Raw genomic sequence first — 17,995 nt, forward strand, 5'->3', positions numbered from 1 at the left:
ACTCACTTTTTTACCAATTTTTTTTTTTTTGCCAAATAACCTGCTGCATGTGTAGCTTGGTTAATATTTTTAAATCAAAATATTCTTAATTTTTTTTTTTTGTGAACATTCTTAAGTCCTTTTTATTTTTTTTCCTCTTTTTCTGCTTCAGCGCTATTTTTGTATTTTTTTTTTAATTTTTTTTTATTTTGCTTGTTAAAATGGTTCCACACAGCTATTGATGCCGGAGGGACATTTATTAGCGACGCACAGCGTACACACACACACACACACGCACACTCACACACACACGGCTGGACCCGTACTTTTTCCTGCAGAGCCAGACAGCGAGTAAGACGATAAGACGTGCAAGTAAAATCATAGCCTAGAAGTCCAAATTTTCCTTTGTTATAGTGTAAAGGAGAACAGGTAAGTGATAAAAATCTTTATATGTCATGAACTGTTCCTTTAAAAAAATACACGAAGAACCTGAGATTCATGAAAACAAGTTTCAACAACAGCTATGCCTCAGTTCTGTCTTCTCAGTTCTCCGTGCATTTTGTTGTATTTTTCGCCGTGCCGAGTCTCATAGTGGCATCTGAACTTGCTGCATCCACACCGAGCATACAGGTTTCTTATTAACCTCAACAAAATAAGAAATGGTCAATTTTTCTAAGAAAACCCTACACTCCATGTCCACTTTTCTCTCTTTTGGCAACGACATCTTGCTGCTGAGGGTGTCGGGTCCAATGGAAAAGCAGGTCAATTTCTATCAAAAAGTAAAATTGCTATTTACAGAAGCCACATTGCTGCCATCTGTTGTAACTTCTGAGTCACATAGGGTTGTGCCATGTTGCTAACACTGACCAAAACAGAGCTCTGTAGCAGACAATATAGGAAATGCATTTTTATTTTAAAAAAGTAGCTCATGATTTTTATGTATTTTTTAAAATGTGCAGATTTGGAAGATTGGACCCCCTGGTGGGCTGGTACCGGCCCGCGGGCCGTACGTTTGACACCCCTGTGCTAATATATGCTGGCCAATGCTAGCATGCTAATTGGTTGAAAAACGTATAAATGAATGTTGGAGTGTTTTGTATCACGTGTGAGAGTTTGAATGCAGAATTTCAACAGTAAATTGGGCTCTATTTGCCGAAAGTTTTCGCAGTTTTTTAGCATATTTGGCCTGATGCAGGCTGGAGAGGCTTAGCGCGAGTGATACTGTGCTTGTCCTACTCGTTCTGCTTCACAGAGCCGAATGAAGCGAACTGGACGGGTGCGAAAAAAAAAAAAATGTGCAGATGGTGTTCATCATCTTGAGCCTGCTAGATATTTTTTTAGACTTTGGGCGGAAACCTGGGAGAACATGCAAACTCCACACAGAAAGGTCCGCCCGTTCTGTGAAACTAGAAAGTTTAGCCTTAGTGATGGCGCACATGTTTGGGGCTAAAGAAGTTCAAAAATGAAAATCCGTAAACTAGACGAGCATATGGGTCATATGGGACCATCCAGACATCTGGATCATTGCATCTCCAAGGTTACGTTTCTTGTAGGCCAGAGGTCGGCAATCTTTCACTCCCAAAGAACCATTTGGACCTGGTTTCCACGGAAAAGAAAACACTGCGAGCCGTAATTACTTTTTGACGTCTTAAATATAGGTACCGCTGTATATATTGCTTTTTCTTACCTTTATACTTTGTAAAAAAATTATAGTGTGTTGCTTATGAAATCCACAAAGTGCTACTTTTTCTCCACAAGTCAGTCACACTGGTAGGCCACTCTCGTCAGAGGTAAATGCAAATTAATCTCCCCTGAAAACATTAGATATTCTATTTTCTCCAGATATTTTTCTTTTCTTACCTTTCTCCATATTTTGCGAAATCGCAACAAATTGACGATGTTTTTAAGAATAAGAATAAGAATAAGAATGAGAATGAGAATGAGAATAAGAATGAGAATGAGAATGAGAATGAGAATAAGAATAAGAATGAGAATGAGAATGAGAATGAGAATGAGAATGAGAATAAGAATGACTTTATCTTGAAGGAAATTGTTGTGCCAGAGTTACAAGAAAAGCATAACAATAATAAATAATAGTAGAAAATTGTATAAACGGTAAAAAAAATAAAAAAGGGGAGAATAAGAAATACAATGAACTATAAAGTGTCTTAAGTAATAAGTGAAGACTATAAAGTGTCTTAAGGTCTTAAGTACCAAGTGAAAGATAAAGGAGTGCAGAAGAGTGTGAAAAAATATTGTACATTTTAACGGGTGACGTTTATTTTGAAGGTTTAAAAATAATAAATATTAATATTTATAAATAAATGAATTAAATAAATGTTTATATTTAAAATATTTTATTTTAATATTTCAAAATCAAAATAATCTTCCAATTTAGAACTAAAATAAAAAAAAAAAAATTGGAAACAACACAAATAAAATACATCCAAACATAATGGATGGCCATGTGTTTCTGCATTTCCAACCTGGTGAAGAACCGGCACCAGAATACAGGCGGCAAGCCAACAATATTCTGTTGGGAAAGTGTCGATCTTGTCGTTTATATGGTCGTTACTTTAACAAATAAAAAGCCGTTATCTCCAAACTCCCTTTTGCCAGGAGCTGTGTGATAATCTCTGTGTGTCTAAGTGGTTAAGCATTTAACCGACTATTACGTTTTCTATTGTTCATTGTTTCTTTTGTGAACATTACATTTAGCATTACTGTGTCAAACATGTTCGATTAAGGTCTTCTGAGCTAATATTACATCGGCTCCGGCTGACCAGCCTTTAGTAGCTCTGCATTTGTAACTGTTTAACATTAAAAACATCCATGAGGTGTCTGAAAAAAAGAAAACACGCATTTATATTTCCTTTCCAACTGTGAAGAAGTGCTTCAACAAATAAGGTGTGTTTCGTAAAATGTCCTCATGGATGTTGCTTTTTTACTATTATTTTATTCATACAGAAAGATAAAAATGAAGTTATTTTCTTGTGACGAAAGATGTACCTGGATAAAGTTACGACATGAGGAAAAATCACCAAAAAAGATATACCTGAATTTGAAATGTCTGTAGAAATATGAAAAACAATCACCAGATGTTTGAATTATTAATATTTTTCATTCAAATGCAGAAAAAGAAAAAAAAAAGGAGGGAAATAGTATATTTATGCACAAAATCATCATTCTTCTTTGAGTTATAAGACAAAGGCGGCAGCAAAACTTTTGGTTTTACTTGAACTGTTAGCTTGTGATTATTAGAATCAATAAGTTAACTGAATATCATCCTAAGTTGTCTTAAGTTTGCATGAACGATCAGGACTTGAAAACAAACTCATCCTACTCCCAGCGGCCGCATTTAACACTTCAAACTATTATCAATTCTCTCCGAATAACGTCCGTCGGACGACTCAGTCAGCCGAAGTCTGATTACACGAAGCTGTTCTGGATGAATGAGCCCCAAATGAGTCACCTTATTCTTTCCACGTTAAGCAGCAATAAAATGCTCCTCACTCGGTGTGCAGTCAGGAAACCATTTGGACACCTTAAGCTTACACACTGTATCTTCATGTGTATGTCTGCGTGCATGTGTGTGTGTGTGTGTGTGTGTGTGAGGGAGAGAGAGAGAGAATTCAGAAAGCAATTACCAGAGGTCATGCACTTGCAGTTTGATGGAATAACTCGCGGAATCTGCTGATTACACTTGCAAATCCGTGTAATATCATTCTGTGAATTAAATTTAAGGTGAGTGACTAAATGTTAATTGTTTTCGTCTGTCGGCGGCAGCACCTGCGAGGATTGAAAAGAAAACCCTTTCCCAAAAAAAAAAAAAAAAAAAAAAAAGGTCTGCGTTTCAAGTAACTGCTTATTTTGTTTTTTGCAGCAAGCGGTTGAGTGTGTCAATTCTAGAGGCTCTTTAATTAGTTTAATTTGAAAATAATCATTGTAACAATTGTAACTAAGAACCTCCTAAAATAGTGGATCATTCCACAGGATAAACCCCGAGTGGAAAGAGTTTTAAGATTTCCTGAATTGCATCGTCGTTGTTAATCTGCATTACGTAATAACAAAAAAGGAAATGCATAAATGGGTAAAAAAAAAACGGATTTTTTTTTAATTAAACATCTTAAACAGACCTTGCAAAATATATTCCTGTGTTTTGTAGCAAATTTGGACTCATTTTGGATCATTTTTTTTCTTCATTTCTGTGAAAATGTCTTTCAGTGCACTTTAAACACACGTGCACGAGTATTTTCTGTACAGTCAATCATGCAACCTGGAAATTCATTTTATTTCCAATGAATTTCTCAATTAATTATCTCAAATAATTATCATTAATTATAATTAATGATTAATATTAATATGTTAAATATAACCATATGGGATAGCTGTGGGAAATATACAACCCATTCATTACTTTTGAGCTACTTTTTGAAAAAAATTAAAAAATAAATAAAATAAATAAATAGATAATCAAATAAATAAATAGATAAATAAATTTAAAAAATGAATAAATAAAAGATAAAAAGCTAAAAAGTTGTGGCCTCCAGCGTCAATCCAATTTCTCACCACAAACATCTGTGGCATTTAACCGCATAAATATCTGCTACAGCCACGTAATTCTTGGTTTATTTGCATAAATGAACGTGAAACGTTCGTCCGTCGTTTTGTTTTTGTGATGCGGAAGAATTCACCGTCCGCGGCGGTCAGGCTAGCGTGCGCTAGCTGCTGCTTATTTCTCCACATGCCAACGTTCTGCACGGAATATGAAGCAGATTAAACATCAGGCTTGAATTGAGCGGCACTTTTGTCACAGCAGAGACAAAATATGAGCGTGTTTGCAGTGATTATATAAGAAAGATAAAAGAATATTGAATATTAGAAGCGATAGTCTGGCAACAGGAGAGTCAGCACGACAGACGCAACTTCTTAATTGAAAAGATAAGACAAGGTGTTTTCGCACATCATCCGTGTTTCTCAACATTTCTTGAAACGTGAACGGTGACAGTTTCGCCAAACCGCCGTGGTAATGAGCCGGATTGTCTGGAAATGTCTGGAAAAGATGTCACCGCTGAGTTGGAAAATATCAGTCATCATAGAACTTCCATCATTTTTGTATCTTCTTCTTCTTCTTCTTCTTTCGGCTTTTCCCTTCAGGTGTCGCCACAGCAAGTCAACTTTCTCCATCTAACCCTATTCTCTGTATCCTCCTCTCTAACACCAACTACCTTCATATCCTCTCTCACTACGTCCATAAATCTTCTCTTTGGTCTTCCTCCAGACCTCTTGCCTGGCAGCTCCAATTCCAGCTACCAATATACTCACTATCCCTCCTCTGTCCATGACCCAACCATCTCAGTCTGGCTTCTCTGACCTTCTCTCCGAAACATCTAACATGTGCTGGAAACTCCCAAAGAGAACCTCAGCGTCTCCATCTCTGCAGCCTCCAGCTCTGCCTCCTGTCTTTTGGTCATTGTCACTGTCTATAGACCATCTCACCACTGTCTCCTTCACCTTTCCTTTCATTCTGGCTGATGTTCTTCTATTTCTTCGTACCCTGTAGACTTTTCGCCACCCATTCCAACCTGCTTGAACATGTCTCTTCACTTCTTTTCCGCACTCTCCGTTGCTCTGGACTGTTGACCCCAAGTTCCCTGAAATCCTCCAGCTTCTTGATCTCCACTCCCTGTAGCCTCACCGTTCCACCCGAGTTCCTCTCATTCACACACATATATTCTGTCTTGCTGTGACTAACTTTCATTCCTCTCCTTTCCAGAGCATACCTCCACCTCTCTAGATTTTCCTTTACCTGTTCCCTGCTCTCACTACAGATCACAATGTCGTTTGCAAACATCATGATCTGATTCCTGTCTAACCTCATCTGTCAGCCTGTCCATCACCACTGCAAACAAGAAGGGGCTCAGAGCTGATCCATGATGGAGTCCCACCTCCACCTGAACTTCTCTGATACCCCTACACCACTGTCTCACAGCGAGCATACATGTCCTGCACCAACACACATCTCTGCCACTCCAGATTTCCTCGTACAATACCAGAGCTCCTCTCTTGGCACCCTGTCATACGCTTTTCTAGGTCTAACGTCCATCATTTTTCTACAAAGTGATAAAAATGCATCGTCCAGACCAACAGATGTACAGGTGTACGTCTGGTTTAGAGACACTGAGGAAAAGCTCGGCGGCAGAGTTGGCGGACGTGAAGATGTTGAGGTTCGGGAATAAGTCCATCGGAGGGACGGCGCGTGTTAAGTGCTCTGGAGAAAAAGTCAAACTGAGATGATTCGGACATGAACTGAGGTGGGATAGCGGATATTTTGGTGGAAGGACGCCGAGGTTGGAACTAGAAGAAGACCGAAGAGGAGATATATGGATGGATAGAGTGAAAAAGAACGTGAAGTCAGTTGGCGTGAGAGAAGAAGATGTGGAGAACAGAGTTGGACGGAAGCAGAAACTATGTCGTGGGAAGAAGCAAAGATAATTTAAAACATGACCATCAGCGAAGGGCGGAGTTGGTAGAAAAACAGTAGAAACTAGAATGGCTTAACATCAGCAGATAAAACAAAAAGATAAAACCAGAACTCCATTAAAATTGGGTTTTGTTAAACAAATAAGAACATACTCCCAAGGCCTGAGAAACATGCAAAATAAAAACATGCTCCATCTTGGTGCAACATTCTAAAAGGTCATGTTCTGTTGATGACAAATCAGTTGTTTGGCAGGATAAGTCAGGCTTTGCACTCCGTAAGAAAGCAGAAACATCTCTGACCTCAACATTGCTGGACTCATTTTGACATGAAGATTTGAACATTTGGAAACTTTTTGGAGGAAAAACTTAGAGAATAAATCAGTAAGTCAGCGTTGTTTTTCCAAACATTTGATTTTTAGAATTACTCCAAATCCTCGGGACAGTGTTGGGTGTCACACCAGGCAAAAGCTGTGAATTTTATACTTTACGTGAGCAACATTTTTACGAAGACGCAGCGATTTTTGTCAATTTTTTCACGAACGTACACACACCCTTTCTAAAAAAAAGTGTCTGGGGTGTTCACTCACACATCACTTACTCTTTCCAGCTGGCCGGCATCGCTCATCAATCAAAGCGGCCTTTTTAACAAATTTTTTTTTTTTTTGAACATTTATTAGAACAGGTTCCTTAACAGAGTCACACACATTCTTACAAAACCTCATAACAAGATACACATTATACAATATTCTTTATAGGTCACTTATTTCCTCACTAGCAAGCGAAAAATAAAATTAAAAAAAAATTAAAAAAATTTAAAAAAAATTTTAAAAAAATAAAAAAAAGAAAACATCTAACTCAGTCAAATAGAGATAATATCTTCAACTCTCCAAATATTTTTTAATGGGCGCCCATTTGTCAAGATATAGGTCTGTCTGAAGTCGTAAGTTTGCTGTTATGCGTTCAATTTTTTAACTAATTTAAGCCTCTTCGGCAACCGCCGCCCTACAAGCTTCAACATGGAGAAATAAAATAAAAAGGACGATAATACGCGTTTCGGACAATTTCGTTTTACGCGACAGATTTCGACAAATCGCCGGAGGTTCGTCGGTCTGACTTTGCAAACCGGGGAATCCACACGCGCGTGTGTGTGTGTGTGTGTGTGTATGTGTGTGTTAGCCTATGTTTAATAGAGTGTGCTGGCACATCTTATTGTTAAGTGTGAGGCACGACCCCCGCTTTTTGGTATTCTACCATCTCTTTCAGCAAGGAGGGGCATCAAGAAGAGAGACACAAAAGAAAGAAAGAAACCACAGGGAGAGGAAAGAGGAAAATAAAAGCATGAGTGAAGTGTGTTGCTGACAGGGCGTGGTCACTAAAAAGACAGAGGGAGATAAAGCAGAGGATGGAGGTTGCAGGGTGGTGGCTTGACAGAGCGAAGGGGGATGTGGACGCCATAAAAGCGAGTAAAAGAACACAGTGGGGGGGAAGGAAAAGAAAAAGAATGAAAGAGCTGGAGGGTGCATGAGGTGTAAACACTAAGAGTGGATGAGGGAGGGTAACAGATGAGCTCATTGCAGTCTCTGGGCTGATGACAGAGGAGGGAGGGATGGGTGGAGGTGGTGGTGGAGAAGAAGAGGAGGAGGAGGAGGGGGTTCACTATTCGTCTACGAATCGATAGCCAGCGTCTGAATCCCCACATGTACGGAGACGGAGATGCTGCCGCTGCTGCAGACGCTTCCGCCGGTGAAATCTGTGTCTGCACGCCCTTGTGAGCTGCATTCAGCCGGAGCGGCGTTTTTATCCCCACGGATGCTTTTCCTTGATGCCACTGAGCTGTGATTTGCAAAAAAAGGAAGAAGAAGAAGAAGAAGAAGAAGAAGAAGAAGAAGAAGAAAAAAAAAGCCTAGGAATAAGTGCAGGAAGCTAGCCGTCTCCTGGTTTCTGCTGCTTTTCCCTCCCCCCATCCTTTTCTCTCCAGCTCACACACATCACCATCTCATCCACACCCAAGGATACACTCCCAGCCTCTGTCTCCTCGCTCACGCCGCTCATTCTCCTCCGCCCTCACACACACTCCCTAAACACATTTTTCTTTTCACCGGTGGGAGGAAATGCTCGTTTGACCTCCTCCTTTTCTCATGTTTTTTTTTTTTTTCGGATGATCTCCTCTCCAAGACGTACTTTTTTTTTTGCTACCTGTGGAGGCTCCCCGGTTCTCTTCTTCACCCGGTCATCTCGCTGAGCGCAGCCCTGCAGATCAGCACCATGCTGGAATTGGATGTGTGTGAGTTTGGGTGTCATGTGCTGGAGCTGCTGTGGCTAACTATGTGCTACAGAGGTGAGGCAATGTACTGTGTGTGTGTGTGTATATATGTGTGTGTGTGTGTGTGTGTTGGTCATCTCTGCTGAATGACTAACTTCATTGATTCAAGTTGCTTCATTTGCATGAAAAAAAAAAAAAAACCTCTCAGGAGTTCATCTATGATGTGGAAATGATGTCAATTTTATAGGTGTGTAAGTTAGTTCTTTATGCTGCTACAGTAGATTTATGTGTGTGGGTGTGTGTGTGTGTGTGTGTGCGCGTATGCGCATACAAGTGCACGACTATGCATGCCGCACACACAGCACTCTGTGTGGACGTTTTTTTGAAATGTCCACAAAGGCCAAAGATTTTCTGATCATATGTGATTAAAAAGTAAGTTATGTAGTTATTATTATTTTCTGATACAGTTCTGTAATCACATCACACACACTTGCTTTCTCTCTCTCACTCTCTCTCTCTCACACACACACACACACACACACACACACACACACACTGTTTCCTATCGCCGACATTTCTCATGAACACACCCTTTTACCTTTATGGGTATTCCATTGGGGAATATGAAGCATCCCATAATCACATAATAGTGTTGTTAAGGTAACTTTAAGGTGTGATAAGTTAAGGTAAGAGTTAGTATGAGTGACCAGCCTTCATGTATTAATACATTATTTTAAAATGAAATAATAGAAACATGACTTTGTGTTAGTGTGTGTGTTTGTGTGCGTGGATGTGTGTGTGTGTGTGCCTGTAATGACACAGCATTTATAGAACACACATATGCCATCAAATCGTTGAATTTTTTAAATGAAAAAAAAAAAAGTGTGTTCAAGGTGTGTGTGTGTCTGTGTAAGAGTGTGTTTCTAGGTGGCGCATGCTCGTTTTAGTCTGTGTTTTAGTGTGTGCACGTGTGTGTGTGTGTGTGTGTGTGTGTGTGTGTGCTGCAGTAGTGCTGAACAATGACAGATGGTGGAACAGTACTCGGGTTTCCCCTCAGACACGTGCCTCAAAAAGTGTTTTGAAGAAATAACGGTATGTGATTTAAAAAGAAAAAGGGAAAGTGAGTGAAATGATTCAGTTGGAAAAAAAAATCGACTTATCTTAAATTCTTGAATTTCAAAAAAAAAAGAAAAAAGGAAGGGAAATATTTAACAGCATAAATCAACCAAAATCAGATTATTTTTTTCTTGCAGCTCTGACTTCAAACCACCAGATTTCTGCTTTACAGAATTCCAGATTTATTTTACGTCAATAAAAATGGGGAAAATGACTCCTTCCTCAAATCAAAGACGAAAAATATCCTTTTCGGTCTGGAAGGTTTTACCAAGATTTTATGCGAGCTAATTTCTCTTACTTGTTCTTAGCTGGCGCACGAGGGCGCACGTTACGCTAACTCTCCATTTTAAATATCAATCTCGATCGCGCGAATGTGGTTTTCCGTAAAACCGTCGATAAAATCGTAGATTCAATTTTCCATTTGTTGAGAAACAGACGGTTTCCGGGTAATATCCAATAAAGAGTTCACCAAGTGCCATTTCGTATAATATTCGCCTTTCCGAGTAAAACTATCACCACTGAAATTGCAAAACAGAACCGCAATTTTATATTTCACAAGCATTTCCCGATCTGCAGTGTTTTCCCAAAAAGTACCTTCCGGCCGAAACTCACAGTTTAGCTTCCGGATAGAACTTTCAGTGTGTGTCGTTTGCAGACTCACATCTTTTTTTTTTTTTTTTTAAATGAAATAGAATCCCAGAAGGAAGCTGCTGCATTGACCCAATTTCCCTCCTTCAGCCAGATCAAGTGCACCGGCTTAAAAATTGCGAGGAGCCGGAGGCCAGAACGGCGGTCCGGCTCTGCACGCCGAGATCCGGCCGGACGATGCAATGCTTTTCCCTGCAGGAAAAAGCCAGGGATTTCAAATCAACGCGGTTTGAACCTGGAACCTTTGAGGATCACATGTGTCTCCCAGCATTTGGTCCCAAATCCAGAATACGAAATAGATAAAAAAGACAATTTTGATATGTTCGGTATCTTTTTGGTCAGAAAACAGCTAAAATCAAATCCCATCCAGAATCTTCAGTTGGCATTGATTATTGATGGGGGATAATGTGATCGCAGAGCGATTAGGACAGGAACTTGAAATGGTTTAGGAGGAAATAAGGAGAGAGAGAGACGAACGTGGACAGGAAGAGGATTAATTTCCAGACGCAAATAAACTGAAACGGTTGACAGACGACTGAAAAAGGAGACGTGACGGGAACAAAAGAGGACGGCAAATACAAAGGTACTATTTGTGTTTGACAGCTTCGCTCTCACAGAAAGAATAAAAAAGAAAGAAAGAAAGAAAGAAAGAAAGAAAGAAAGAAAGAAAAGAGGATATTTTACCAAATGTGTGCGACGAGAGAGAGGGTGACGCTTGTCGTTAATCGGCCGGACAAATTAAGAAAAAAAAAAAAAAAAACAAAAACTTAACATCACATCTTCTCACTTTGCCCTTTCTATTTTAGTGCACATATACTCGCTATATTTGTTTGTTGTTTTTGTTTAGAAGTTTATTAGGACGGTGTACAAATACATTAAGCACCGAGGCAGAGATGTTTGTACCAGATTATAGCTCATAGCTAATTTCCATCTGTAGTCCTGGACAATACAAATATAATATAAAATAGACAATACATATAAAATATACGGATAGGCAATGCATTTCTTCCACTCAGCTGGTCTTAATGCCCATCTTTTCACTTCTACTCCACTGCACACACACACACACACACACACACACACACACACACTGTCAGCCGGTGTGATGTTAGCACTCTATCTACTTTTCATATCAACCCTTGTTTTTATTTTTTTATTTTTTTATTTTTTTGCCTCCGCCATGATTAATGAGGTTGTACGGGCGAGCAGACACATACAAGACTAATCAAGTCTATCAATTAGATGACGGAGCAGCTGAGGGCGTGCACGTTACACCGAGCAAAAATAAAAAATAGAAATATTTTTAAAACCCAGCACTTGAGCTGTGTTTTACTGTTTCACCCCCCAAAAAAGAAGTAGAATTAAAAGAAATAGTCAGTTGTTTATATTTATACAGGACTGTCTAAGAAAACTAGACTATTGTGGTAAATATTGACTTTGACACTTTATAATTTTATCTGTATTTCTTATTCTCCCTCCTTCCTACTATTATTTATTATTTTTATGTTTTACTTGAAACTCTGGCACAACAATTTCCTTCGGGATAAATAAAGTTGTTCTTATTCTTATTCTTATTCTTATTCTTATTCTTATTCTTATTCTTATTCTTATTCTTATTCTTATTCTTATTCTTATTCTTATTCTTAAAGTTCTTTATCTTCTGTAATGCAATTCCAAAAACAAAAATGTCATACATTCTGGATTCATTACAATTTAAATATTGCAAGCCTTTTATGATTTTAGTATTGCTGATTATGGCTTACATGTTAAGAAAACTCAAAAATCCTATCTCAAAATATTATTATTGTTTTGTTTTTTTTAATTGCATTACAGAAGATAAAGAACTCTATCACAATATTCTAATTTTCTGAGACAGTCCTGTATTTATTGCGCTTCTTTTTTATAACCCCACTTGGATTTCGAGCAATAAAAATGGTGATATTTTGTGAAATGTACCATATTAGTGCATCATGCTGATCTATTAGTTATTATTTAGACCCATAAACATATAAACTTAGAGATAACAAGCAGACGCCGCGGTCGACATTCATATTAGTGAATCTGGACCACGAAACTTAACAAACAGATCAAACTACAGACCAAAACAAGAGAAAAACATAGAGGTCGGACAATAAATGACACAAATGCTTGCAGGCTCAGTTCGGAGCAACAATGGCAATTTCAAATGTCCAAAAAAAGAGAGATATCTGTAAAACAAGATCATGCAATCACGCTCTGCTTTTTTCCTCCTGGAAATCTCTTGCGTTGAAAAAGTTGCGTATAATTATGTTTTTATTGTGTTATATATGTGCATCCGCAGCACCCGACACTGGCATTTCTATGCAGGGTTATTTATCATATTATTTAAGTGAAAAAAAAGGCTCAGGTCTCACCTCAATATCTTACCTTATTCACATAAGCGTTGGTTTACCGGATACATTTAAAGTCGGTCATGAATATAGACATCAGTGTGCGGATCCTGTCAGCATGTATAATTCATTTGATATCTCCTCATCAATAAGTTGATATGTGGAATTAGGGTTTTTGCAGTTTGCTGGTTTGCATGACGCAGTGTTTGCATTGCCAAGGTTTCGTCTGCACTTCTGCGGGTGAAAAATCGATGGCAGCGGTGATGTGGCAGCAGAGGAGTCTGTGCAGTGACAGCAGCCACGGAAATGGACGCTTTTACCACCCACATGACTGCATTGTGCTCGTCGCGCTCTTGTTTTTTTTCTTTATTTCCACGGATCAAAATGATCTTTGAACAGCCTGGTTTTACATTTCTTACTCGTGCATCGGTACGCGTCTAACACTTCCATCTATAATGGATCGAATCAGAGCGGCGACAGTGACCCGCGAGAGTGTAAAGCGTTGAAAATTGCGCAAAAATATTCCAAAAAAAGGATTTTCATGGCACGCTAAACAGGTGAAAGCGCTTATGTGTGTGTGTGTTATGGAAAAAAAAGAGACACGCAGTGCGGGGAGATGAAGTAAAAGCCCCCCGATTACATGCATTTCCGTAAAATACACACGTCGTCATTATAGTTATATTTCAAATAAACCGCAACATGTCATCCTTTCGTTCGTTATCTATACCGCTTATCCTGCTCTCAGGGTCTGAAGTCCATCCCAGCTGTCAGCGGTAGAGAGGTGGGTTTCACCCCGGATCGGTCGCCAGTCGATCACACGACCACTTAGAGAGACAAACAGCCATTCAACGTCTCATTCGCACGTCTGGGCAATTTAGGGTCTCGGCTGAACCCGCTGCCGTGTTTGCGGACCGAGGGAGGAAACAGGAGAGCGTGCAAACCAATTGTATTTTTTTAGGAACAAAGTTGCCGGTGCGCCCCGACTCTAAACGTGTGTGTGTTCGGTGTTTGTACGCTAACCCGGCGCCGTCACGTGGCTGCCCTCATCTCGGGGTTCATCCATGATGGGTTAAAATTCTGTGGTCAAGTTGGGATGAATGACTGAATTTCAAAATACCGGCGGCGTCATTTGAGTGAAAAAACATATTAAAGAGCTGCTAAAGAGATGTGCAAAAAAGGCTGATTATGCAAAAACTAGCTAGAAGTACTTTTACCTATAATTATAGGTAATATAATATATTATAATATATATATATATATAAACATACATATATAATATATGTATATATATATATATAATAAAATATATCTATAATATAATATAAACCATATTTTATTTCATTATATTTCTTATTCTTCCTCCTTTCTACTATTATCTATTACTGTTATGTTTTTTACTTGAAACTCTGGCACAACAATTTCCTTCGGGATTAATAAAGTTGTTCTCATCTCATCTCATCTCATCTATAATCCAAAACAAATGCAAATAACACTTGCTTTGTATACATTTGGGCGATGCTAAACGTAAATAGCTTGGAAAAACTCCTTCGAGAAGAAAAGCTAAGCTAAGCAGTTGGAGATGATCTGGTGTTTTGGGTCACTGTATATGTCTTTTGCTTTCTGTGGGCATGCAGTCAGAAAAAAAAAAAACAAAAAAACAGTAGCACAGCAAAGTGTGATGTCATTGCAAAGGGAGTTGAAAGAGTTGCCATGGTTACGGGGGAAAGGCAGCTTGTTTGGCCCCGGCTGGGAGTGGCGCTGCTGTAAATAACAGACATAAACAGAGAGAGGAATGCAGTGCACCTATGTGGGTAAACATGCAAACAGACTTTGACCAACGTAGAGAATCCGAATCATCTGATTGGATATTTTGGACGGTCAGCAGATGCGTTTGCGTGTCCGTGTGTGTGTGTGTGTGTGTGTGTGCGTGTGTGTCTCCGCCATCCGAGACTCCGCAGGCCGGAGCCGGTTCTCGAAGCAGACGACCCGACATGCTACAGTCACCATGAATTCACAGGGAGAGATTACAAAGCATCCTTTCTAGCGTCGAGCTACGCTCTGGCGATGTCATGTGTTTCATCACAACTATTTGATTTTCTTTTCTTTTCCGGAAAAAAAAAACAAAAAAACAACTGTATTGAACAAATGGTCTGTTTGCGGTGCAGCCCTGCTCCCGCTGATACCAAAGCAAAGTGACCAAAAGGAGCTGCGATTCATTTGTGACATTATTTTCCTTTCCGTTCTCCATTTTGACATGTATGCTCATCTGTGTTTTTCACACAGTCAAAAATATATTTTTGAATTTTTTTTTTTTGAATATTTTGTTCATTCTCTGACGTCCGATCTGTGGTTTGCTTTTGCAAACCAACTTGTACTTGAAGAAAAAAAAAAAAAAAAAGCACTATATTCGTCTTGAAATTGACAATAATGGGATCGTTAATTCCTCCTCCGTCAGGCGAAGGGAATATTCAAATATTTGTGCTTTTTAAGACCTTAAAACTTTATAGCCTTAACTTTGACACTTTATATTTTTTGTTTTTCTTATTCTCCCTCCTTCCTTCTATTATTTTCTATTGTTATGTTTTACTTGAAACTCTGGCACAGCAATTTCCTTCGGGATAAATAAAGTTGTTCTTATTCTTATTCGTTTAAAGACGGGGACATTTAAAAAGATATATTTGTGTTTCAGCTTTTTGTTTTATTTAACAGGGTTTTTCCCGCTGTGTGTTTCTGTTACACTGTGAAGCCACAATAATTCAATTTAACCGAGAGGAAGGTAGAGAAATGTGGTTTCTTACAGATCATGAGAATGAAAAACCTATCAATACTTTATGATGAATTCAGCTCTAAAAGTGAACATTTTGCCAGTGAGCTTCTGTCGACTTTAAAACATTTGCATTGGAATAAGATAAGATAAGATAAGATAAGATAAGATAAGATAAGATAAGATAAGATAAGATAAGATAAGATAGGATAAGATAAGATAAGATAAGATAAGATAAGATAAGATAAGAACAACTTTATTAATCCCGAAGGAAATTGTTGTGCCAGAGTTACAGAAAATATAACAGTAATAAATAATATAAAGAAAAAGGCAGAATTAGAAATAAAAATAAACTATAAACTATAAAGTGTCTCAGTGAAACTATAAAGTGTCTTAGTAAACAAGTGATAAAACTATAAGTGTCTTGGTAACAAGTGAGGTAAGGAGTGCACAATAGTATGATAAAAGGAAAAATTGTAGTGTAGCTGTTATGAAATGAAATATTGCACAGTTCTGAATATTGCACAGAATGCGCATTTGTACCACATCGTCGTGTTTTTCCAGATTTATAACAAACAGTCAGCAGGAGAGAAAAAGTGGTCATACAATGGTAGTCCTTTTATTAACACAAAACAAATCACTTTGGTTCAAGCCCATTGAAATATCATTCAAGAATCTCTTCAAAGAAGGCTAAAAAGATCTCCAATGGACTCTCCGTGGATACGATGTCAACAAACAATCAACTTGTCTCGTTCCTCTGAAAGGTCTGATGACGGACAAGAGAGATTTGCGCATCGAAGACGAAGAGGACGAGAGGAACCTCAACTACAACCCGCCGGCTCAGAAGTCCCTGCAGGAGATTCGGAATCTGGACAAAGATGACGAGAGTCTGGTTAAATACAAGCAGACCCTGCTGGGGCCCGGACCCATGATGACGGGTGTGTATGCACGGACTTGTATGTTGTGCATGTGTATTTGCACGTGTGTGTGTGTTTGTGTTTGACTTGGGAAATTGTTCAACCAAGAATGCACATTTGTGCTTGTTTTAATCTAGCTTTGTTTGTATGTTTAGCGTGTGGCTCATTGCATTAATGTACCTCTGGTTACACACATACACACACACACACACGCAACGTACACACACACACACACACACAAACACACACACTTCTCACACGTGTAAGCACACTAAGTTAGTTTTGACTTACAATGGTTGCATGTACTCTATATACCAGAGCTGTGCATTTTAAGGCCCATTTTGTTTTTTTGTCTGACCCGCCAAACTATTTTCTTTGGATATTTTAATAAGTATTTTCAATCAATATTGAATTTAGATTTTTTTCCTTTTGTTTAATTTGTATGGATGATTACATACAAAATTATGTCGGTACATTTATTTGATTATTCATGATTGTAAAGCTGAAATGATTTTATAAAAATAATAAAAAAAAAATTGTTTTCAAATTGAATTAATTATATAAAAAAAAGATCATTTATTGAAAAAGTATTTTCAATCAATATTGAATTTAGATTTTTTACCTTTTGTTTAATTTTGTATGAATGATTATATAAATAAATGATGTCGGTACATTTATATGATCATTCATGATTTTAAAGCTGAAATGATTCTATAAAAATTATAAAATTAAAATTGTTTTTTCAAATTGAATTAATTGTTAAAAATAATCAATAATTGATTGAAAAAATATTTTCAATCAAATTTTACCTTTTGTTTTATTTTGTATGGATGATTACATACAAAATACTGTTGCTACATTTATATCATAATTCATTATTTTAAAGTTGAAATGATCTTATAAAAATTTCAAAATAATTTCAAAAATAATGAAATTAAAATTGTTTTTTAAATTGAATTAATTATTAAAAATAATGAATAAATAATTTAAAAAGTATTTTCAATTAATATTGAGTTTATTTTTTTTTTTCCTTTTGTTTAATTTGTATGGATGATTACATAAAAAATAATGCCGGTACATTTAAATGATCATTCATGATTTTAAAGTTGAAATAAAATGCCAAAAAAAAAACAAACATAAGATTGCAATTTTCATTTTCTTCAATTTTCATGATACCTAGTTGGCCCTCGCATAAAAAAATTATTTAAGAAATGTGGCTCACAAGCCAAAATAATTGCCAGACCCTGGTATATACTATAAAGATGCTTGATATTATTCGAAACATGGCCCCATGATTACCATTTTCACAAATAAACTTCTTGATGGTGCTTGTTTTCTCTCTAATCCTCTATTCTTAATTTCTATCATTTCTTTCAAATCAGTTGATATTAGCAAGAATCATTTGGATGAAAAAAAAAAAGCTTATATCGGTTGAACAAGCTGTTTTTTCAAATAA

At 37.6% G+C, this 17,995-nt stretch overlaps 1 protein-coding gene across 2 annotated transcripts in view; it reads left to right on the forward strand.

Annotated features, from left to right (window-relative positions):
• The first annotated feature begins 322 nt into the window (after positions 1–322).
• Positions 323–17,995, forward strand: part of LOC147230712 (rho GDP-dissociation inhibitor 2-like) — a 33,114-nt gene continuing 15,441 nt past the window's right edge. The window contains exons 1-2 of one of the 2 annotated variants that reach the window (XM_086154202.1): positions 323–408; positions 16,387–16,560. In XM_086154202.1, the coding sequence (XP_086010328.1) occupies positions 16,392–16,560 (169 nt within the window). In that variant the 5' untranslated portion in view covers positions 323–408; positions 16,387–16,391. Of the gene's footprint in view, positions 409–7,937; positions 8,801–16,386; positions 16,561–17,995 lie in introns of those variants that run through there. The other variant, XM_086154201.1, reaches the window with a different exon arrangement.

The sequence above is a fragment of the Fistularia commersonii genome, chromosome 10, assembly GCF_037954325.1.
Source record: "Fistularia commersonii isolate RoL2024-O1a breed Wild chromosome 10, RoL_Fcom_v1.0, whole genome shotgun sequence".
NCBI lineage: Eukaryota > Metazoa > Chordata > Actinopteri > Syngnathiformes > Fistulariidae > Fistularia > Fistularia commersonii.